General features: G+C 45.5%; 1 protein-coding gene across 5 annotated transcripts in view; it reads right to left on the bottom strand.

Annotated features, from left to right (window-relative positions):
* Positions 1-24,959, bottom strand: part of ZNF341 (zinc finger protein 341) — a 58,154-nt gene that overhangs the window by 30,331 nt on the left and 2,864 nt on the right. For 2 of the 5 annotated variants that reach the window (XM_044748122.2, XM_070485772.1), the window contains exons 2-9: positions 22,571-22,681; positions 20,826-21,022; positions 18,111-18,260; positions 14,931-15,182; positions 11,652-11,847; positions 10,216-10,306; positions 8,556-8,749; positions 6,891-7,081 (exon numbers count right to left, since the gene is read on the bottom strand). In XM_044748122.2, the coding sequence (XP_044604057.2) occupies positions 6,891-7,081; positions 8,556-8,749; positions 10,216-10,306; positions 11,652-11,847; positions 14,931-15,182; positions 18,111-18,260; positions 20,826-21,022; positions 22,571-22,681 (1,382 nt within the window). Of the gene's footprint in view, positions 1-6,890; positions 7,082-8,555; positions 8,750-10,215; positions 10,307-11,651; positions 11,848-14,930; positions 15,183-18,110; positions 18,261-20,825; positions 21,023-22,570; positions 23,994-24,959 lie in introns of those variants that run through there. The other 3 variants (XM_070485774.1, XM_070485773.1, XM_070485771.1) reach the window with 3 other exon arrangements.

Raw genomic sequence — 24,959 nt, 5'->3', positions numbered from 1 at the left:
AACATAAGGATTATAGGTATACCAGAGGGAGAAGAGAAGGAGAAGGGGGCAGAAGGCCTGTTTAAAGAAATAATAGCTGAGAACTTTCCAAACTTGGGAAGAGAGATGGAACTTCATGTGACAGAAGCCAACACATCTCCAAACTTTATTAACGCAAGAAGACCAACCCCAAGGCGTATAGTAGTGAAACTAGCAAAAGTCAATGACAAAGAGAAAATACTAAGGGCAGCCAGGCAGAAGAAAATAACTTACAAAGGAAACCCCATAAGGCTATCAGCAGATTTCTCAGGAGAGACCTTACAGGCTAGAAGAGATTGGAATGAAATATTCAAAACTCTGAAGGACAAAAACCTGCAGCCAAGAATACTCTACCCAGCGAAAATATCCTTCAAATACAATGGAGAAATAAAAACTTTCCCAGATAAACAAAAGTTAAGGGAGTTCATCGCCACAAAACCTCCTCTTCAAGCAATGCTCAGGAAGAACCTCATTCCTGAAAAATCAAAAAAAGGAAAGGGGTTACAAAATCCACAACAAAGGAGATAAGCAGAAGGACAATAACACAAAGTAACAGATCTCCATCAGGACAAAATGCAAAAGAACTGGAAAACAAGTGATAAAATGGCAACAGTAGGCCCCCACGTTTCAATAAACACTCTAAATGTGAATGGATTGAACTCTCCAATCAAAAGGCACAGAGTGGCAGGATGGATCAAACAACAAGATCCAACAATATGCTGCCTCCAGGAAACACACCTCAGCCCCAAAGACAAACACAGACTCAAAGTGAAGGGATGGAAGACAATACTCCAAGCTAATAATGAACAAAAGAAAGCAGGTGTTGCCATAGTTATATCAGACAAAGTAGACTTCAAAGCAAAACAGATAAAGAAAGACAAAGAGGGGCAGTACATAATGATAAAAGGGACACTCCACCAAGATGACACAACAGTTATAACTATATACACACCTAACACAGGAGCACCAAAATTCGTAAAGAAACTATTAACAAAACTAAAAGGAGACATCAACAGCAATACAATAATAGTAGGGGACCTCAACACCTCATTAACACCAATGGCCAGATCATCCAGATAGAGAATCAACAAGGAAATTATAGAATTAAATGAAAAATTAGATCAGATGGACCTAATAGATATATATAGGACACTTCATCCAAAAACAGCACATTACACATTCTTCTCAAGCGCGCATGGAACATTCCCAAGGATAGACCATATCTTGGGAAACAAAGCAAGCATCAATAAGTTCAAGAGGGTTGAAATAATATCAAGCATCTTTTCTGATCACAATGCTATGAAACTAGAAATCAACTACAAGAATAAAGCTGGGAAAGGGCCAAAAATGTGGAGACTAAACAACATGCTACTGAACAAACAATGGATTATTGAAGAAATTAAAGAAGAAATCAAACATTATCTGGAGACAAATGAAAATGAAAACACACCATACCAAATGTTTTGGGATGCAGCAAAAGCAGTCCTAAGAGGGAAATTCATTGCAATACAGGCTCACCTCAATAAGCAAGAAAAATCTTACATAAACAACCTCAAACGACACCTAACGGAATTAGAAAAAGAAGAACAAACAAAGCCCAAAGTCAGCAAAAGGAGAGAAATAATAAAAATTAGAGAAGAAATAAATGATATTGAAACAAAAAAGACAGTAGAAAGGATCAATGAAACAAAGAGTTGGTTCTTCAAAAAAATTAACAAAATCGACAAACCCTTAGCCAGACTCACTGAAAAAAAAAAGAGAGAAGTCTCAAATAAATAAAATTAGATACGAGAGAGGAGAAATCACAACAGATACCAAAGAAATACAAAGGATCATAAGAGAATACTATGAAAAACTATATGCCAACAAATTGAACAACCTAGAAGAAATGGATAAATTCCTAGACTCGTACAACCTACCCAAACTGAATCAGGAAGAAATAGAGAATCTGAATAGACCAATCACAAGTACAGAAATAGAAACAGTAACCAAAAACCTACCCAAAAATAAGAGTCCAGGACCAGACGGCTTGTCTGGAGAATTCTACCAAACATTCAAAGAAGATTTAATACCTATCCTTCTCAAACTATTCCAGAAAATAGAGGAAGATGGAACACTCCCTAATACATGCTATGAAGCCAACATCACCCTGATCCCCAAACCTGACAAGGACAACACAAAGAAGGAAAACTACAGGCCAATATCACTGATGAACATAGATGCAAAAATCCTCAACAAAATTTTGGCAAACCAAATACAGCAATATATCAAAAAGATTATACACCATGATCAAGTGGGATTTATACCAGGGACACAGGGATGGTTCAACATCCGCAAGTCAATCAACGTGATTCACTACATTAACAAAATGAGAAACAAAAACCATATGATCATCTCAATAGATGCAGAGAAAGCACTCCACAAGATCCAACATCCATTTATGATAAAAACCCTCAATAAAATAGGTATAGAAGGAAAGTACCTCAACATAATAAAGGCCATATATGACAAACCCACAGCCAACATCATACTCAAAGAGGAAAAACTGAAAGCCATCCCTCTGAGAACAGGAACAAGACAAGGGTGTCCACTTTCACCACTGTTATTCAACATAGTACTGGAGGTTTTGGCCAGAGCAATTCGGCAGGAAAAAGAAATAAAAGGAATCCAAATAGGCAACGAAGAAGTAAAACTCTCGCTGTTTGCAGACGACATGATCTTATATATAGAAAACCCCAAAGAATCCACAGAAAAACTATTAGAAACAATCAACAACTACAGCAAAGTTGCAGGGTATAAAATCAACATACATAAATCAGTAGCATTTCTATATGCTAACAACGAACTAACAGAAAAAGATCTCAAGAACTGAATCCCATTCACGATCGCAACAAAAAGAATAAAATACCTTGGGATAAATTTAACCAAGGAAGTGAAAGATCTATACAATGAAAACTACAAGACCTTCTTGAAAGAAATTGACGATGACATAAAGAGATGGAAAGACATTCCATGCACATGGATTGGAAGAATAAACATAGTTAAAATGTCCATACTACCTAAAGCAAGCTACAGATTCAACGCTATCCCAACCAGAATTCCAATGTCATTCTTCACAGAAATTGAACAAAGAATCCTAAAATTCATATGGGGCAACAAAAGACCCCGAATTGCTAAAGCAATCCTGAGAAAGAACAAAGCTGGAGGCATCACAATCCCTGACTTCAAAACATACTACAAAGCTACAGTAATCAAAACAGCATGCTACTGGTACAAAAACAGATGCACAGATCAATGGAACAGAACTGAAAGCCCAGAAATAAAACCACACATCTATGGACAGCTAATCTTTGACAAAGGAGCTGAGGGCCTACAATGGAGGAAAGAAGGTCTCTTCAAGAAATGGTGTTGGGAAAACTGGACAGCCAAATGTAAAAGAATGAAAATCAACCATTCTTTTTCACCATTTACTAAAATAAACTCAAAATGGATTAAAGATCTAAAGATTAGGCCTGAAACAATAAGTCTTCTAGAAGAGACTATCGGCAGTACACTCTTTGACATCAGCTTCAAAAGAATCTTTTCGGACACTATAACCCCTCACATGAGGGAAACAATAGAAAGAATAAACAAATGGGACCTCATCAGATTAAAGAGCTTCTTCAAGGCAAGGGAAAACAGGATTGAAACAAAAAAAACAGCCCACTAATTGGGAAAAAATATTCAAAAGTTATTTATCCAACAAAGGGTTAATCTCCATAATATACAAAGAACTCACACAACTCAACAATAAAAAATCAAACAACCCAATTACAAAATTGGCAGGGGACATGAACAGACATTTCTCCAAAGAAGATATACGGATGGCCAATAGACACATGAAAAGATGCTCATCATCACTAATCATCAGGGAAATGCAAATCAAAACTACACTAAGATATCACCTTACACCTGTTAGAATGGCAAAAATATCCAAAACCAAGAGTGACAAATGTTGGACACGCTGTGGAGAAAAGGGAACGCTCATACACTGTTGGTGGGAATACAAACTGGTGCAGCCACTATGGAAAACGGTATGGAGATTCCTCAAAAAGTTAAGAATAGAAATACCTATGACCCAGCCATCCCACTACTGGGTATCCTAAAAACCTGAAATCAGCAATTCCAAAAGTTCCATGCAACCCTATGTTCATCGCAGCATTATTCACAATAGCCAAGTCATGGAACCAACCTAAGTGCCCAGCAACTGATGATTGGATAAAGAAGATGTGGTATATATATACAATGGAATACTACTCAGCCATAAAAAAGGACAAAGTCATCCCATTCACAACAACATGGATAGACCTTGAGGGTATTATGTTGAGTGAAATAAGCCAGACAGAGAAAGACGAACTCTGTATGACTCCACTCATAGGTGGTAGTTAACATATGGACAAAGAGAACTGATCGGTGGTTGCCAGGGGAAAGGGGGGTGGGGGGAGGGCACTAGGGGTGAAGTGGTGTACCTACAACATGACTAATAATGATGTACAACTGTAATTTCACAAGGATGTTGACTTTCATAACCTTAATAAAAAAAAAGCTAAAAACAAAAAAAATAGCAACATGAGAAAATGCTCAGAATATAAAATTAGGTTAAAAAATAAAAAGCACAGGGGCTAGCCTGATGGCCTAGTGGTTAAGTTTGGCATGCTCTGCTTCAGTGGCCCGGGTTTGGTTCCCAGGCACAGACCTACACCACTTGTAAGTGGCCATGCTGCAATGGTGACCCACATACAAAATAGAGGAACACTGGCACAGATGTTAGCTCAGAGCAAATCTTCCTCAGCAAAGGGGAAAAAAAAAGCAAAAATCTCAAAAAATAATTTATGCTGAATGAAAAAAGCCAATCTCAAAAGGACACATACTGAATGATTCCATTTATACAACATTTTCAAAATGACAAACTTATTAAAATGGAGAACAGATTAGTGGTTTCCAGAGGCTAAGTATGTTGGGGAGAAGGAGGGTGGGTGTGACTAACAAGGAGCAGCATCAGGGACCATGACTGCAGTGGTGGCTATACAAATCCACACAGGTGATAAAATGACATAAAATTACATATACCCCTTATACCAGTGTCAGTTTCCTGGTTTTGCTCTTGAGCTTTAGTTACATTGGATGTAACCATTGAGGGAAACTGATTGAAGGGTATAAGGAACTTCTCTTGTACTATCTTTGCAACTTCCTGTGAATCTCTAATTCTTTCAAAATAAAAATTTAAGATTTTTTTTTAAAGATTTTTATTTTTCCTTTTTCTCCCCAAAGACCCCCAGTACATAGTTGTGTATTTTTTCTTTTAGCTGTGGGTCCTTCTAGTTGTGGCATGTGGGATACCGCCTCAGCATGGCTTGATGAGCGGTGCCATGTCTGTGCCCAGGATTCAAACTGGCAAAATCCTGGGCCGCCAAAGCAGAACACGTGAACTTAACCACCAGGCCACAGGGTGGGCCCCCTTCAAAATAAAAATTTAATAAAAAAGCTATCTAAAAAAAAATCACAATTCAAAATTATGTGTGTATATGGATCCCAATTATAATTTAAATAAAAACACAGAAACTCCACAAACTCCACAAAAAAAGTACTGGATTTTGTGCTGCATTCTTGGGAGGACATATTGCAAGATGGTTGATAACTGGGGTTTGGTGTCAAACAAACGTGGCTTTGAACCCTGACTCAGTCACTTACTAGCAGTGTGACTCTGGATGGGTCATTTCACCCCCCTGAGCCTCAGTTTCTTCCTCTGGATACACTGACAATGCCTATCTCTAAGGCTGTTATGAGGATTAAGTAAAATATTGAATGTAAAGCATTGAGCAGGGTGCCTGGCATATAATAAACAGTAAAAGTTAACCTACACATTCTTTAGACTTTTCTAAATTTTCTAATTCTATATTGGGTACACGATACTTTTACAAGGAGAAAAAAAATAACAAATAAAAGTTATTGTAAAAAATAAAGACTGGAATAGAGTTACCATATAACCCAGCAATTCCACTTCTAGGTTTATACCCAAGAGAACTGAAAACACATGTTCCTACAAAAACTTGTATACAAATGTCCATAATAGCATTATTCACAAGAGCCAAAAAAGAGAAACAACCCAAATGTCCATTAAGTGATGAAAGGATAAACAAAATGTGGTATATCCATACAATGGAATACTATTCTGCCATAAAAAGGAATAAAGTACTGATACATGCTACAACATAGATGAACCCTAAAAACATTATATCAAAAGGCCACATACTATATGATGCCATTTATATTAAATATCCAGTATAAGCAAATCCATAGGGACAGAAAATACATGAGTGGTTACCAGGGACTAGGGGTGGGGGTGGTGGGGTTGCTAATGGGTACAGGGTTTCTTTTTAGGGTGATGAAAATGTTCTGGAATTAGTGGTGATGGCTGCACAACCTTACGAGTAAAACCACTGAGATGTACAATTTAAAAAGGGTGAATTTTATGGTATGTGAATTATGCCTCAATTAAAAAAAAGACTGTAGTCCTAAATCCCCATAGGTAGGTTTTTCGACATCAGATCTTCACAGGCTATTAAGAATTTTTTCCTGTGTCTGATTCCTTCATTATACGAGCCTTGAGAGGTGGGCTTCCTCCCCTAGGCTAGCACCATAATGGCCCAGTAAGCTTGCCCCACCCAGGCAGAATAAAGGGGGAAGGTTGGCCCATCACAGGTGGTTAGATGGTAGCTCAGAGCAACTGAAGCCTGCTCCTGTCCTTTCTAGGCTGTGTTTAAGACCCCAGGAGCAGCCAAGGCTCCTGACTAGGGTAGTTGTGGTCCCCTCACTGCTCGCCCCTCACCTACCTGCTCGTTCTTATGCTGGGTCATGTGGGACTTGAGCTGGAAGTAGGTGCTGAACTTGCTTGGGCAGAACTGGCACAGGTAGGAGCTATCGATGAGGACCACCTGCTTGGCCTCCAGCTTGGCCCCCTCATCCTCATCTACCGTGGGCAAGGCCTGGGGCTGCGGGGCGCTCGACAGGGGCTGGCCCAACCCTGTGGAGAAAGTCAGGGAGGAAAGTCAGTGAGAAGGACAGAGGAAGAGTCAGGACAGAGAGCCATGCCATTCAGGAAGGATTCAGAGCACCTTCTGCGGGCTCTGCTGCATCTGCCCCCCACCTGGCATGTGCTTGGTGTTGGACACTGTACTCAAGATACCGCACTCACGTTCAGCTGGGGTGCACTGATTCAGCCATTCCAGGCGCTAAAACACGGAAATCCTTACACTCCAACTGATGAATAGCTATTGCCTCAAGTCTCCCCTCTCTGACCTTCCCCTCGGACACTCTAGATCTTTCCACAGTTGTTAAAAAATCCTGAACACTGGTCCTAGCTGTACCCATCATGCCTCCCCAGCTCTTTGTTCTAATTACAATCATTTGTTTAGTTGTTCTCCCCTCACATGCCCTGAGGACAGGGGCCTGGCACACAGTAGGCCTCCATAAATATTTGCTAAATGGTTGAAGCCTTGTGCTATACACTGCAGGAGTTTCGAAAGAAATGGAAGAAATGGATCCTTCTCCAAGGAACTCACAAGAACTCAGAGGGCACACACAGAATGGCTAAACACACGAGAGGACTGGTTCCAACAGGAACTAGTATAAAACAGGCCAGACGTCGGTTGTGCAGCAAAATATCCCCTTCATTAGCTGGTGTGTGACAGGCATTTCTCACCCATGGGGCCCCCCAGGAAGACCCAGCCCTCCACTGTCCAATACAGCGGCCACAAGCCACATGTGGTGACCAAGAACTTGAAATATGGCCAGTCCAAATCCAGATGTACTATAACTATCAAGACAACCTGGATTTCAGAAACTTAGCATAAAAAAAGAATGTAAAATATCTCAATAATTTCTTCATATTACGTTAAAATTATAATATTAATATATTGGGTGAAATATTTGATTAATATCAGTTTCACTCTTTTTTTTACTGTTTTCATGTAGCTATTAGAAAATTTGAAATTGTATATGTTGCTCATATTATGTCTTTGTTGGACAGCACGGCTCTAGACCTAGAGGTCCTCAACCCTCAAGCGGGAGAGGACTTAAACCAGTATCAGGGACAGGATCATTAGCTCAGGGGCAAGCGATGGCTCAGATGACAATCCTACAAACTACAAAGGGCTTTGGAGACCATCTGCCCACAGAGCCAAATAGGTTTTTCTGATCAACTGACAACGAGTGCCTAGAGTGATATACTGGAAATAGATTTTGAGGTGAGATCCAAGCTCAGCAAAAAAGAGAGGTGATTGATTATCAACGTCTGTCATGGGTATAGTATTAGAGTAATGTCACGCTTATTGTATGTTTGTCATTTCTCCTTTCATCTTATGCCCCATTTTATAGATAAAGTAAACTGAAGCCCAGAGAGGTCAAGGAAATTGCCCAAGATCACACGGTTAGCAAGAAAACCTGCGAACCTGCAGAGAAGAGGTGTGGAGACAGTGACGTGTCCTACTTTTACCCACCTGTGCTTTCCTCGTCCTCCTGCCTGCTGGGGTTCAGGGCCATGACCTGTACAGTCACAGAGTTGCGAGAGACGGTGCCACCACTGCGCCCCGGAGGCCACACCTTGTGGGTCTGCATATGTTTCTTGACGTTAGACTTCTGGGCAAAGGCACGGCCACATGCAATGCACTGGAAGGGCTTCTCACCAGTGTGGCTGTGGGAAACAAGGCTTGTCAGCACCCTGGTGTAGGATCGGAGACGTGGCCTTAGCCTAGGAGCTCATGGCCACCAGGAAGTCCCAGACAGAGCATCCAGATGCTGCTGGCCACCATTCTGACACCATAAGGAGAAGCCCTCTTGCTGAGGCAGGCAGGCCAGAGAGAAAAAGACCCTGTGCCCTTGGTGACATTAATAAGCTGCTGAATCAACCAGCCCTGGAGCTGACCTTATCTACGGCCACCTCACACTGTGAGACGAAACATTTCCTAATTGTTTGAGCCCATTTAAATAGGGATTTCTGTTATTTGAGGGAAAAAACATCTTAGCTGTGGCAGCACAGTACTTGTACCATTATTTAATATTTTCCTTCAAGTCAATTCTATGTTTTGAAACTTAAAATATTTTAAAATGAAGCTTCTTATTGTTATTACATATGGAAAATCACTTGTCATAAATATAAAGCAACCAAAAAACACAATAATTTATAAAACAATAGTATTAAGATCTAGAGCTAGGACCCACAACTAAAAATACACAACTATGTACTGGGGGGCTTTGGGGAGAAAAAGGAAAAATTGTAAAAATCTTAAAAAAGAAAAAGATCTAGAGCTGCACTGTCTAATAAGGTAGACACAGGCCACATGAACTATTTAAGTCTAAATTCACTAAAATAAAATAAAATTAAAAACTCAGTTTCTCAATCAGGCTAGCCACATTTCACGTGCTCAGTAACCATATATGATTAATGGCTACCCTACTGGACAATGCCATTTGGGGCATTTCCATCTTTGCAGAAAGTTCCATTTGACAGCATTAGTGTAGACCAAAGGTTCTCAAGTGAGATCGATTTTGCCCTCTAGGGGACATTTGGCAATGTCTGGAGACATTTTTGGTTGTCACAGCTGAGGGATGAGGGTGCTACTGGCATGCCATAGCTAGAGGTCAGGGATGCTGCTAACGTTCTAGCAGGCAGAGGTCAGCCCCCGCAGAAGGGAATAATGTGACCTGAAACGTCAACAGTGCCAAGGCTGAGAAACCCCGGTCTAGAGAAAAGCTGCTGTCTGCTGCGGTTAGAATCTGAAGCTTTCTTGCTCTCTCTCTCTCTTTCTCAAAAAAGATGAGCACACACATGAGAGGTGTTAAGACAGACTAGCACCAAAATGAGGCTTTCTCTCTGACTCTCCAAGGACTGAAAGAAACTGAAGAGAATAATGTTCTCACTCTGTCTTTCAGAACTTTTCAACACCACAGCCACAAACCACCTAAAACCATCTCATGTACCAATGTAACCCACTCTGCAAGAAACTGGACAGGTCCACCCCTCCACTTCCCGGATGGGAAACCTGAGGCCCATAGGGTGACCACTCCGGCCAGGAGGCTAAGAAGGGAGCCTTGCTTCCACTCTGGATGGTCCCCCAGCAAGGGCCGCCCAGGGACACCTGCCCCGCCACGCCTGGGTACCTTCGAATGTGCTGTTGCAGGTCAAAGTTTTTGGTGAATGACTTGTCACAGTAGGAGCACTTGAGTTTCTGAGCCTTTGGCTTCCCTGCAGCTGAGACACAAAGTGGGAGGAGGGGGATGGTGAGGCTGGGGTACCAGTGAGGGCACCGAGGGCAGCCTCCAGCCACTCCACCCCCTGAACCTTGGACAGACAGCACAGCCCCTGGGGTGTCTACACCGATGGCCAGGTGGGGGGAGGAAGCACAGGGGAGCCTCTCACAGTGCCCAGTGGGGGAAAACCCAGGACATGCTCCAGCTAGGAGACCAGAGCAAACCCCTCAAATACTCCCCTCTGCCCTGGGATCAATCCAGCCTCCCTGCTGTGGCCTATAGGGCTCTGTTTCCTGCCAGCCTCACCATTCTCCCCACCCAGCTGCAGTGGAACTTGCTAACCTTGAAAGATCTCAAACGTGGTCCCACTTCAGGGCCTCTGAACCTACTGTTCCCCCTTGCCTGGAATGCCTGTCCCTCAGACATCAACAGGCTGTTTTCTTCTCATCCCCAGATGGATAGGGAACATCATGTTCCAGCCTCTCCTCAGTATTCTCAATCATAGTTAGCCTCCTCCCTAGAGTAACCTGTAAGCATTTATTGATTCCCTGTCTGTCTCTCCCATTAAGCTGTGAGTGATTAAGGGTAGGGAAATCATGGACCAAGATGCTGGACCCTCAGTGTCTGACACCAAGCTTGGCACACAGACGCTCAACACACACTTGTGAAAGGAAGGAAGGTTGACTGGAAAGCCCCTGAAAAATTCCCCATTTCTCTGCCCGCCCCCACTACCACCACTTTCTGACACTGCCCTCACCCCCATACTTAGCATCTCCAAAAGGTGTGGCAGACATTGCTGCTTGCCTGCCTAATATCCACTCGCCCCTTCTTTCTTCACAAATCTTCTACATGATGGGACTATCTCTATTCCTGATTAAAAGAGACATTTCTCAGCTTCCTTTGCAGCTAGATATGATGATATGACTAAGTTTTGACCAATGAGAGGTAAGTAAAAGTATACAGAATTTCTAAAAGCTGGGAGACAGTCCTTTTATCCTTCTTACTGCCTGGAATATGAAATTAATGACTGGAGCTTCAGCAGCCATTTTATACAATGAGGTACTCTGCTAACAGAAGCCATGCTCTAGGGATGGCAGAACAGAAAGACAGAAGAAATGTGGGTGCCTGGTGACCACATAGGCACGCAATCTCCAGACTGTCTGCCTCTGGCCTTGTTTTGCACAGAAGAACAAAATTCTATCATTTTGAAGTCACTCTTATTTTGGATTTTCCATTACATGCAACCAAACTTAATCCTAAGCATCATAAAAGGGAAGACCAGAACAAAACAGCCTCTGGATACGCTGATGTCAAGGAAAAGGTGCCCATGGCAGGTGTGGGCCCACCTTCCGGGAGTCCACTGGCTCCTTTGGCCCGTCGGGTCTTCAGCGTTGGCGGGGAGTCAAAGGTGGCCACTGTGCCCCCAGTGGCACTGGTCATGGGGGCAGCAGGGTTTGGTCCTTTCGGTTTGAATCCCTGTTTGCCGGGGCTGTACACCGGAGGGGTGGGGTATACTGGAGCTTCCACACACTGGCTCGGCACCTAGGAGGACAGCACAGTCAGAGAGAAGCCCTGGGAAGGGAGGGGGAGAGCTGCCCCAGGCAGGGGGACCCTCACAGTGGCCCTGGCTAATGTCAGCCGCTCCCCACCGACACCACCATCCCAACACCCCCGCCTGGCTCAGTCACCCCATGCACACCGAGAGTCCTTGGAACTTTACACGGTCAGCAGGCTAGAGCAGCTTTGGAGCCAGGCTGCCTGGGTTCAAATCCTGACCGTCACTTAGTGCCTAAGTGACCTTGTCAAGCCTTTGAACTTCTGCCTCAGGTTCCTCATCTGTAAAATGTGGCCAAGCATCGTGACCCTCTCACTGGGTCGTTGTGAGGATTAAGTAAGTTAACACGTAGAGAGCTTAGAACAGTGCCTGGCACAGAGCAAGCACTCAACAAACAACAGCTATTGTTATTGCCATTATTACTGCTGTTGGTCGTTGTTTGTTAGCACAGGAGAACCAGGAAGTCAGAAGGGTCTGTGCCCTCACCAGTGACTCCACTTCTTAACTGACCCCGCCTGAAGCCACACCAGCAGGCATCCCTCAGCTGAGAACTGAGACTGAAGCCACAAGAAACGACCGAATGAATTCTGAGCCACTCAAACTCAGCTGACGCTAAGCTTACATCGTGACACTGGGGCATGGTGAAGATTTCATTTATTCATCGGCCTATTCATCATTCATTGGTCTTCCCAGCCTAGCCTATGCAAAATTTCACTGCCTATCCTCCTGTGCTTTATTTTTCTCCTTAGACTTGCCATTATCTAATAAATTTTCTATTTACTTTAATGTCTATTATCTGCCTAGTTCCACGAGGGCAGAGACTTCCGTCCTGGTTTTGTTTACTGCTCTATCCGGAGGCCTAAAGCAATGCTTGGCACCCAGTGTTGGGTACTCAGTAAATATTTGCTTTGAATGAGTGAGTTCAATTACACACATGTTGCGCATCTGATACGCCAGCAGTAGGTGCTTCCACCAGATCTTATCCTTGGCACCATTCCTACACCCTCCCATGCTCTCTCTGAAATGCAAGGGTAGGAAGCTTGGAACCACGTTCCAAGACCCCCATGCCAGCATGGTTCTGAACACAGAAAGAGTCTGCCTGTGACAAGCATCTGCATGAGATCCGGAAGGCAGAAGGGACGCAGAAGCTACTCTCCTCCAGCAGCCACGGTGGGAGACAGACGGGTTTGCAGTCATGAGTTTGGAGGGGCTGGCTGAACTCTACATGTCCCTCCTGAACCCCAGCCCTGAGGACGGCAGGGCAGCCAGATATCAGCAACAGAAGCCTACAATTTCCTCACCTCTGGGCGCGGCAGTAGTGTCCTGGCTCTCCAGGCCGAGCTCCGACAGTGAGCCTGAAAACCAGGGGCACCTGCTAGCCCTGCCTTTTGCTCCCCTAGCCCTGCCATCACTTCATAAGCACCTAACCTCCTGTATTAAATCCCTCTGCCAGAAATACCTAGAGTGGTCTCTATTTTCCTGACTGATACAGCACTCAATAAATATTTGTCACATGAATGAATTCACTCATCATTCAAGTCATTACTGAGCAATTATGTGACTGGCACTGGGTTAGCTCTCATTAGCCTCATCAGTGCTGTTGGCGGGTTCCCATTTTAGAGGTGAGGAAACTGAGGTCAGAGGGGCCTATCTCAGATACCTGCTATAGGTATCTTGCAGGGCAAGTACTCTGCTAGGTGCTAAGGATGTGAAGTCAAAGATGACTCAGGCTCTGCCCTCCAAGAGCACCCTCCTCCATATGGAAAATAAACAATGGCAGCTCCCGTGTGTGGGCCCCCTCCGCCTACCAGGTCACCATTGTCTTCTCAGCATCTCGTTGACTTAATTTTTTTTTAATTCAACAAAGTCTTTAGAGAAACTTGCTTTATTCTCCCAGGCCGAGGAAATCCCCTCACAGGCTCTCATAACATCACACAGCTGGTGATGGGATTTTCCCACTGGTCTGTCTCCCCTTACATATAGATGCTACCTGACATGGGCCATCTACCTGACATGGGCCGTCTGTATGGCCAGATTTGAGGGTGAGTCAGGGTTAACATGACCTCAAGTGCAGGCAGGCTCTTCTGTCACAAGCATACCCGCTAGCACTGGCGTCTGGGAAGTTCTATGAACTCTTAGCGCCATGAGAGTAGACTGCTTGTAGCTCAGAGCTCCTCACCAGGGAATTAAGATGGTACATTCTGTCCATCCTATTCGGTCCATCCAATTGCATAATGGCCTCAATTCTATACCTCTCCTCTTACTCATGCCCTTGGCAGTGTGACTTGGCAGCTTTCCCCATCAAGAAGTGGCATCTATTTCCCTACTCCTTAAATCTAAGCTGGCCTTGTGAAATACTTTAACCAACAGAAGCGACATGTGTCACTTACAAGCCTAAGCCTGAACAGGCCTTGAGCATTTCTGCTCGCATTACTGCACCTCCACCACTGCTGTGAGGACAGGCCTGGCTAACCTGCTGAAGACGAGAGAAGCATGGGGCAGAGCTGAGTCAGCCCACTCGTCCCACCCCAGGCCATCCTAGAGCAGCCAACGGCCAGCCATCTCCAGACACGTAGGAGAGCCCAGCCAGGATGAGCAGAGCTGCCAAGCTGGCCACCGCAGATGTGAGAACAATAAACACTTTTTGCTATACACCTCTGAGATTTTGTGCATATATCTTACACAGCCAGAGCTAGCCAATATACCTAGTTTGTTAAAAAATATAAGAGACATTGACGTAGATAATCTTTCGGAGTCCTCTCACTAAAAGGCAAGTATTCTCTGACTGTTCTGAGCACTCCCTGAGGGGAGCTTGTATTTCTGCAACGACCTCTACTTCCCACCACCTTCTCCTGGTTTGTGTTATACATTCATGTGTATTACATTTCTAATGGGTTGACTGGAGCCCTTCTCCCCCACGATGTGGTACACTCCATGATCTCGTTTTGTCCCCCATGGTATCTCTGGCACAGTATCCGGCACACAGTTGGTGCTCAGGAAAGGTTGAGGTTATCCCTGATGACCAAGGCCAGCTTCTCCCCCACTACCCCAATCCCCGGCCTCTGCTCACCTCCAGGGGTGGGTAGGGCTGCATTCCCAGTGCCTGGATCTCCACCGTTCCACTCCCAGCCAGGGGCGCCGTGGCACTGTACACCTCCACCACACCATTCCCGCCAGGGTTGGGACGCCCGGGGGGGCCCAGGCTCTGGGGTGGGGGTGGTGGAGGTTGTGGGGGTGGGGGTGGGGGCAGTGGCGGAGGGGGTGGAGGAGGCGGTGGAGGCTGGGTGAGGTAGCTGGGCGCAGAATGCATGTTCAGGCTGCTCTGAAATCAGAAGAGAAAATTAAAGCGTCATAGCCTCGTGATACCAGCTGTCTTGTTTATCAGTGAGGAAGGACATTTGTCTTAGCCAGCCATGTGGTGGGAACAGGCACTCACAGGGTAGCTTAGAGGATGGGGCTAAGAGTGGACATGGAAACAAAGGTACAGGAGAATTCAGAGAGGCATCAGCCTGTTGTTGCTACCACTTTTCCCTATGAAAGTCCGCAAAATGGGGCCGGCCCCATGGCCGAGTGGTTAAGTTTTCGCGCTCCGCTTCAGCGGCCCAGGATTTCACCCATTGGAATCCTGGGCATGGACATGGCACTGCTCATCAAGCCATGCTGAGGCGACATCCCACATGCCACAACTAGAAGGACCCACAACTAAAAATATACAACTATGTACCGGGGGGCTTTGGGGAGAAAAAGAAAAAATAATTTAAAAAAAAAAAAAAAAGTCTGCAAAAATGGCCTGGCCTGTGCAGGAAAGAGTTCATACAGAAGGCCTGCTGCTGTCTTTAGAATGGTCTGCTTGTAGGACTGGCTTTATCTGAGAACCCGCCTTGTGGAAGGTTCCCTATGACAATAAGGCTGCTTTGCTCACCTGGGGCAGTGACCATACTGTACCAGGTCCCCTCGACTGTCTGTACAAACAACGTGACTTATGGTGAACGCCTCCTTCCCATCTGGGAGTCTGGAATTTTGGTCGTTGTGGCTGGACACTACATGACCAATCCCCAACAAAAGCCTGGGCCTTGGAGTCTTAGGTGTGCATCCCTGGGCAGAAACGCTGTGCACTTGTTGCTGTTCTTCACTGCTGGAGGAAGACATGTGTTTTGCGCAGCCTCTCCCCGCTTCCCCAAGGAGGAGAACTTTGGAAACCTGCACCTGGATTCCTCTAGACTCTGGCTGATGCGCCTTTTTCCCTTGCTGATCCTGCTGTGCATCCTTTTGTTGTAATAAACCACAGCCATGAGTAGAACCATCCTGAGTCCTGGGAGTCTTTCTAGAGAATCACCAAATGTGTTGGCAGCTGTAGACCCCCTGAAACACAGCCAGTAACTTCTAGAAACTTACTCTACAAAAATAATCAAGCAAGTGGGCAAAGATACCCATACACGGATAGTTATTCCAGTAGTTTTTATAACAGCAAAAAATGGCAACAACCTACACGTCCGTCCACAGAAGCCTGGCTAAATAAATAGAGGATGGTCCAGGCACACTATGGAATCCTCTGCGATTGTTAAAATGATGATGCTGATCAGTATTTCATATAGGATGCTCCTCTTAAATTGCTGTTTCTTGGGTTCCACAGTCAAATACGTTTGGGGAAAACTAGGATGACAAAATCAAAAATATTTCTTTACTGCAGAAAAAGCCCAGGGACAGAGCACTGGAAGAGGCAGAATGCCTCCACTGTGGGCTGGTTTGACCAGAAAGCCTGTTTGTATTGGAAAATCCCAAGGAGCCAGCGTTCCAAGGAACATTTTGGAAAACACTGACGAAGAATTGTACGCATAAATAATAACATTAAACAAAAGGCAAAGCAAGAAAAGCAACTTCCAGTGCCTATAACATGACCCATTTCTATAGATGCATTATAAGTATATTAATATAAAAAGCTGTTTCCACCTCTATTTGCACTCAAAGATTAGGGAAACCAGACACTACCATTTTGGTAGTGTTTTCTTCGGGTGAAGGGAGTATGGGTCATTGATTTCCCAACTTCTATTCTGAAATACTTCAAACCTACAGAAAGACTGCAAAAAGGAAAACACTGAACACTCTTTATTTATACTTCATATAATTCAGCAGTTGTTACCATTTTGCCACATCTGTGGTGTGTGTGTACATATACACACATATATATGTGTTTTGTCAAGCCACTTGAGAGTTATTTCCAAACATCATGACACTCTGTTCCTCAATACTGTGTTCAGGGGCAACTCCTAAGAACAAGGATATTCCCCTGCAAAACCACATACCATGATCACACTTAGGAAATTGAATACTGATACAACACTATTATCTAAAATATTCAGGGGCCAGCCTGGTAGTGCAGCGGTTAAGTTCGCATGTTCTGCTTCTGCAGCCTGGGGTTTGCCGGTTCGGATCCCAGGTGTGGACATGGCACCACTTGGCAAGCCATGCTGTGGTAGGCGTTCCACATATAAAGTGGAGGAAGATGAGCACGGATGTTAGCTCAGGGCCAGGCTTCCTCAGCAAAAAGAGGAGGATTGGCAGCAGATGTTAGCTCAGGGATAATCTTCCTCAAAAAAAAATAAATAAAAAGATTAAAATATTCCAATACCTCCATCTTCTAATTCCCTCAACTGTCCCAATAATGCCTTTATAGGTTTTTTTCCCCCAATCCAGGATACAACCAAGAATTTCACATTGTAGGGCCAGCCCCAGTGGCCCAGTGGTTAAGTTTGGCACACTCCACTTCAGCGGCCTGGGTTCAATTCCCGGGCGTGGATCTACACCACTCATCTGTCAGTGGCTGTGCTGTGGTGGCAGCTCACATACAAAAAGAGGAAGACTGGCAACAGATGTTAGCTCAGGGTAAGTCCACAGTAAAAAAAAACAAAAAGATAGAATTGCACACTGTGGTCAGTTGCCATGTCTCTTTAGTTTCCAGATTATTAATAATTAAACTTTTTTTCTTACTTTTCTTTTGCGTATTTTCTAATGGACATGAAATACTTTTCTTAAGAGTAAAAATAGCTGGACTGTGGCTGCAAAACCCCAAAGTCAAGTTCTGGGTCCCAACTGCCTGTGGCAGCTTTCCCACCCACAGCAGGGCTGGCCAAGGGGAGGCTGGGAGTCCCCTCGGCATGAGGAGAGCTTCTTTCTACAAGATTCTGAATCTGCAGGAGTCAACATGCAGGCTTGGCATCAAGACCCTGTGAGAAGCCAGCCCCCTCCTTACCTGCACTGGTGGGGGGCCCTGGGGCATGGGCTGGTCCAGGGATGTGAAGGCCGACATGGCAGACATGAGCACATCATCGCTCACCAAGATATTCCCCTGCACCAGGGTCTGGATCAGCGGGGACGGGGGCACTGTGATATATGTGGAGATCTGGACCAGGAAGCGGGGGGAGACAGAGACAGAGGCAGAGAGAGAGAACACATGCGTGAGGCTCTGGAAGGAAGCAGAGGACAGGATGCAAAAAATCTACATCTGCAATCCCACAGACCTGGATTCCACTTCTACCTCTTCTGCTCCCTGCTGTGTGAACCCCTGGGCAAGTCACTCCACTTCTCTGAGCCTCCATTTCTTCATCCATCAAATGAGGGGAATAAGTCACACCTCCCTGTAAGGCGTATACCCTGTGACTCAGCAATAATAGTTCCCAGCATCTATCTTAGAAACACTCACACATGTCCACAGGGAATCCACCAACAAGAGTATTCTGCACAGCCTTGTTTCCAATAGTGATAAACTGGAAATAACCTTGATAGCCATCAATAGGGGAATGGATTAAAACATACAATATGGTTGTGGATAGAATACTATACAGCAGGTAAAAGGTATGAAAAAGGCATGAAAAATCAAATTATAAAATAACATGTACATTACGTATTTTTATTTTTAAAAACCTAAAACAATACTGCTATATAATTCCTGTGGGTACTTAAATAAGTATGTGAAAGTATCTTAAAAGGTTGAGAAGGACATCCATCAGTAGCTACCTGGTGGAAGGAGAGAGGAATAGTGTCAAAGGGGCCTTGATTTGTAACATTCTTTTAAAAAGGAGAAGGGAAACATGTATTACTTGCAAATGTACCAATTAATAATAAAAATAATAATATGTCCCCAGGGTAATAGGATGAAATGTAGACCTCATGAGAGTGTCAAAGGTGCCATGGCTGTACCCTCAGGGGACGTAAAGGGTGTTTCATTTTGTGTTTCTTGCTTTTCCTTACTGGCAGGCCCCTGGCATCTTTCCAGGTCACCTGCCTCTGTGGGACCTTTGGGAACAGCAGCGACTCGGTCCCCGAACCTAGAGTCTTGTTCAAACAGGATGTCTTTGCCCTCAATCAGGCAAGGACAGCCCAGGCAGGTTGGGGAAATGCCCCACATCACGGCCAGGAAAGGCAGCATAGGTCCTGGCTCACATGTATTTTTACAATGTCGTATGCATTAGGCAGAGATGAAAAACGAGACATCATATCCATGTCCACCCAAGTCACTGAGGCAGGGGGATCTGTGTTTGCCCATAACCGACCACTTGTGTTCTAAAGTTATTTCCTTGCCCGGGACTGGAGGAATTTATCTCTCTCTCCTTTTATTAAAAAAAAAAGGAGAGGGAATATTTTCTGCTAACAAAACTCATAATCAAGGAGTGAGAAAAAATGACTATGTCCTGTGTTAGAAGATGTCTGTGACAACTTGAAAAGTTTCAGTCTACACATCCTATGGGTTAGGGGTGAATGCATTTATTTTGATGGCAGGAATTACGTCCACACAGTGGATGGAGATAATGTTTTAAAGGAATAAGGAGACAAGGGGAAGTCAAACTCCTTGACCTGGCATCCTGAGACATGCCCAACCTCCTTTATGAGGATTCTTTAAGCCTTCTAAGAGCCCCCGACCCATGGTGCCTTTCCTCCCGAACTGTGTTCCGGAATGAGGACTCCGGAAGCCTCTCCAAATACCTCCAGCCTGGCTCCCTTCCCTAACTTCTAGACTTGTGTATCCGTCTGCATCTTCACCACCTCCACTTAACGTCCAATAGGCATCTTAAATCCAATGTATCCAGCTAAACTCTGGACATCCCCCCCAAATCTTCTCCTCACCATTTTGCCTACTTTGGTTAATGGCAACTCCAACTGTGGAGTCACCCTTGACTCTTGATCGCACACCACGCATCCAATCCATCCACAAACCTGTCAGCTCCATCTTCATAATATTTCCCAAATCTCCTCCCTTCTCTCCACCTCCACCTCCACCGCACGCTGCCTGGATCTGTACACAGCCCCCTAGTGCATCTCCTGGCTTTCTCTCCTGACTGCCTTCAAAATCTATTCTCAGTACAGCAGCCAGAGTGACCTAGTTAAAGCGTAAATCAGACTATTCCCTTCTTCTCAAAACCCTCCAGTGGCTCCCAGCTCACTCAGAGCTAAAAGCGCATGAGGCCCATACAATCTGCCAGGATCCACTTGTTGCCTCTCTGACCTTATCATCTCCCACTTTCCTCCTCCTCTCTCAGCTCCAGCCACTCTCACCTCTTTGCTCTACCTGGAATAAACCTAGCACACTCTTGCCTGAGGGCCTTTGCACTTGCTCATCCCTCCTCCTACTACAATACTCTTCTGAAAACTGGCGGCGTGACCCATTCCCTAACCTCCTTAGGTCTCTGCTCAAAGGTCACCTCTTCACAGAGGCTTTCTGCAAGCACCATATATAAAATAGCAAGACCTCCCACCCCTGTCTTGGCATCCCCTCTCTGTCTGCACTTAGCCCAAAAAAAGCATATCTCAATACATTTTTGGGGTACTCACCCTATCTACCTCACCCAACTCCAGGAAGGCAGTGACTTGGTCTGTTTGTCCATCGCTGTACCCCTGGTGCCTGACACACCGTGGGTGCTCAAAAAAAGCCTTGCTGAATAGACGAATAAACAAACCATTGAATGAATACCTGGCGATTGGCAGGAGGCGGGGCCTGCTGGACTGCCGTGGGTGCTGCCGAAGGCGTGTAGATGCTGTTGGTGGCCAGGGAGACCGTGGCCAGCGGTGGGGCATTCCCCTGGCACTGTTCCCGCTTGTGGGTCATAAACGCCGGCAGTGAGTTGAACTGCTTCTTACACTTCCCGCAGAGGAAGACATCTTCATCATCTAGGGGTCACAGGCGCAGAGTGGCAGAGAGAGGGGAATAACAAGAAAAAGCCAGAACAAAGGAGGTGGCATCACAGTGAGAAATGGGAGGAGACCTGTGTCTGGACCACAGAACAGCAAATCTAAAAGCATTCCATGACTCAGGGTGCGTGTGTCAAGCGTGGACTTTGTGCTTCCGAGGAGCTTTCAAAATCATACAGGCACTTGCAGGAGTATCCAGCCATGTGCATCCAGGTGTGAAAAAATTAGAAATCAGGAAATAATAAAGTGGGTTTGTGTCAAAATTGAGAAATTCAGGATCTTTATCCTGCCTGAATTTATTCATCAGTCCCCAAATGAGCCACGTGATCACATCCCTCTGTGCCTTTGTGTCCCCAATTACCCCTGCCAAGCTGCCTCTCTCAGAATGACTCATCCTGCAAGGCTCAACTCAGACATCACCTCCTCCAGGAAGCCTTCCTAAAGCAGTGGCCACAGTTCCTCCCTCGGGGCATGCCTCTCATATCACACTTCACTCTTACTTCTTAGACAGTAATACAAATTCTAGTGGGAAACACAGCTGTCTAGTTAAAGACTATATTTCCCAGTCTTCTTTGCAGCTAGACACGTCATGTGACTGAATTCTGACCAATAGGACAAGAGCTGTAGTACACTGTCTAATGCAACTTGCTCTTAAAAGGAAGGGGTATGACTCCCACTTCCTTCTTACTTCCCTTCATGTCACCTGGAGAGTAGAAATGAAAGTGGGAGGCTGGAACAGACATCCTGGGTTGCATGTTGAGGGCAATACAGCCACAAGAAAGAAAGGGTCTGAGTCTCACATACATAACCACCTCAGATCTGATCAGGACTTCATGCAGCAGAGAGAGAAACTTCAATCTTATACAAACCACAAGAAACTTGCATTTTTTATTTACAACAGCTAAAACCAAATCCCAAATAGCCTCACAAGACTCCTATGAGGTAGGACTTTTATCTCCATTTTACAGATGTGGAACCTGAGGCACAGAGAGGTTAACTCACTTGCCCAAGGACACAGAGCCAGGAACTAGGGAACAAGGATTCAAACCCAGGTGTGTATCTCTCTGTCCCCAGTGTAGTTCCCAAGGGCTCAGAAATGTTTGTGGAATGAATAAATGAACACATGGACTCACACAGGGCTGTAAAAGAAGTCCCTTGCCCTCTCTGTGTCTCAGGAGTCTAGCCTGTAAATTGGAGAGAGTCATGCGCAGCCTGTTCCTTCCATAGAAGGGAGGTTGAGAAATGACTTCAGGTCAAAGGTACAAGCATTGCCAAGCACTGGGGCTCCTAGCCATTCCCTGTGTCATGATCCTCACATTCACTAAGGGATTGAGAGTGCCCTCAGAGCTAAGTAGAGAAAGGCTTGAGCCTGAGGATCCAGGCTGGGAGGAAGGGGAGAGGCTTCACACACCAGAGGGCACCCTGGGGACCTCAGTGGGCAGTTCACTCCCACACCCCCTCGTGAGCCCCTGTTTTTCACGGGGAGCCACTCACCCTTCCCCCGGGTGAACCCGGGCAGACACTCACCCAGTGGCTGGAGAGAGGGGGGTGCATTGACGCTCTGGCCTGTTGGATCAGGGACTGCTCCTTGGCCATCCAACAACGACTGGACAGCCAGGACGGTCTGATTGTCCATTCCTGAAGAAAGAAACGCAGCCTCCTTGGAAGACGGGCCCAGCACGCCATCTGACTTCACCCTCACAAGCCAGACCCATGGCTGGCTGTGCCCCAGTATACATTCTCCCCTACTTCCATTGCAACAGAACCCAGGATTTGGGGCTGAAACCATGGCCCTAGAATAAAGATGACCTTTCCCACAGCTCCTGCAGCTAGGGAATGTCTAAGTTCTGGCCAATGGGATGTAAGTAAAGGTGTTCTAAAGCAGCTTCTGGGAATTTTTCTTAAAAGCCACCAATACATGACCTCCTTCTTTGTCCCATCCTTTATCCTGCTTCCTAGAACAAGAATATGACGGTGGGAACTTTAGTAACCATCCCAGATCATGAGAACAAGGGCCATACCCTAAGGATTGCAGAACAAAAAACTGGAAAGACCCTGGGCCTCGGAGAACCTTGGAGAACACAGCCACCCTCGTAGCTCTGGACTGTCTTCCTCTGGACTCCCACATGAGAGAAATAAACTTCCAGCCTGTTTGACCACTGCTAGGTTGGGCTTCTCGCTTATTCGTGGCTGAATCTAATCCTAAGTGATATAGGGCCTCTGGAAATCATGCTAAAGAGTCTTCCCCACGTACACCTCACAAATGCCACAAATCTGCACTCAGGCATCCTTCCTTGCTTTGCTTGTTTTCTGATGTGTGTTTGTCTTTTCTGTTCCTCAATGAACAATGTAATCTGAATTTGTGGTCGGGGGACTCTTGAGAAGCTGAGTACTTTCATGTTTTCCAATGAGTTGTCACTGTCGAGGTTCGCAGTACACTGTTCAGCCGTGTCACTAGCTGGAGGACAGATCTCCTCGTGCCTGAGTGGCCACCCAGGCACACTGCCTCCCTCCCAAATAACCCAGAGGGTGCCTCTCTTCTCTCTCTCCCCACAGCCAATGCTCTGCCTCCAACCTCTCAGCATTTAGCCCATACCTGCACCGGCTACTAACTGCTTTCCCCTGGCACAATGAAGGTTGAGTCTCTCCTGAGACCAGCCCTTCCCTCCATCCTCTCCTGCTCCCTCAGAAACCACTGTCCACCGACGGGCCCCTCTCCGCACACCACCTGCAACCTCTCCTTCCCGCCAGCAGCTACACATGCTCGGGTCTCTCTATAATGCCCCCCCTCAAACCCACGTTCCCATCTCTTCTCTCTTCAACGTCAAATGTCCGATGAGGATCATCTGATGTGTATCCTCCCTCCCATCTGCCCTCCTCCACCCACTCTAGTGGGGCTTAAGCCCCCGCCATTCCACCAAAATCACCAAAGACCTCCTGACAGCATCTGACACTCCTTCCTGATACACTCCCTTCTCTGGCTCCAGGACCCCCCCTTCCTGGGTCTCCTCCCGCCTTTCTGCTGGCTCCTTCCCAGCCTCTCTCTCTCTCTTCTCCTGTCCATCCCCTGAAAGTTTCTGTTTTGAAGGGTTCCTTTTGTCTGAACTTGCTCTCCTCTCCCCAGGCAGCCTCATTTACTCCCAGTCTACTTCTCCTCAGTATCCAGAGTTCCAGATCTGGGGTTCATGCTCCTATGAATTTGCTTCAGTAAATCTTCTACCATTTTATGCAAAATTGGGAGTATGTTAGCTTTTGTGTGCAAATCTGTACACAAACGTTCATAGCAGTTTCACTCAGAATAGTAAAAAACTAGAAACAATTCAGATGGGTGAACGGGTTCAATGGGTACGTGGTTAAACGAACTGTGCTATATCCACACCAGGGACTACTATTCAGCAATAAAAAGGAACAAATTATTGATACACACAACAATACATGAATCTGCAGGGAATTATGAGTGAAAAAAGCCAATCTCAAAGGTTATATATATGCTATATGATTCCATTTACATGACATTCTTTTTTGAAGATCAGCCGTGAGCTAACATCCACTGCCTATCCTCCTCTTTTTGCTGAGGAAGATTGGCCCTGAGCTAACATCTGTGCCCATCTTCCTCTATTTTATATGTGGGACGCCTGCCACAGCATGGCTTAACCAGTGGTGCACAGGTCCATGCCTGGGATCTGAATCAGTGAACCCTGGGCCACTGAAGTGGAGCATGCAAACTTAACTGCTACGCCACCAGGCTGGTCCCTTACATGATATTCTTGAAATGACAAAATTTCAGAAATGGAGAACAGATTAGTGTTTGCCAGGCATCAGAAATGGGGGGTGTGCGGCGGGGTGTGGCTATAAAAGGGCAATGTCTTACAGTGACGGAACTCCTTTGTATGCTGACTGGTTGTGATATTATACA

The sequence above is a fragment of the Equus asinus genome, chromosome 15 (genome assembly GCF_041296235.1).
Source record: "Equus asinus isolate D_3611 breed Donkey chromosome 15, EquAss-T2T_v2, whole genome shotgun sequence".
NCBI lineage: Eukaryota > Metazoa > Chordata > Mammalia > Perissodactyla > Equidae > Equus > Equus asinus.
This window is presented reverse-complemented; position numbering and strand designations above follow the sequence as displayed.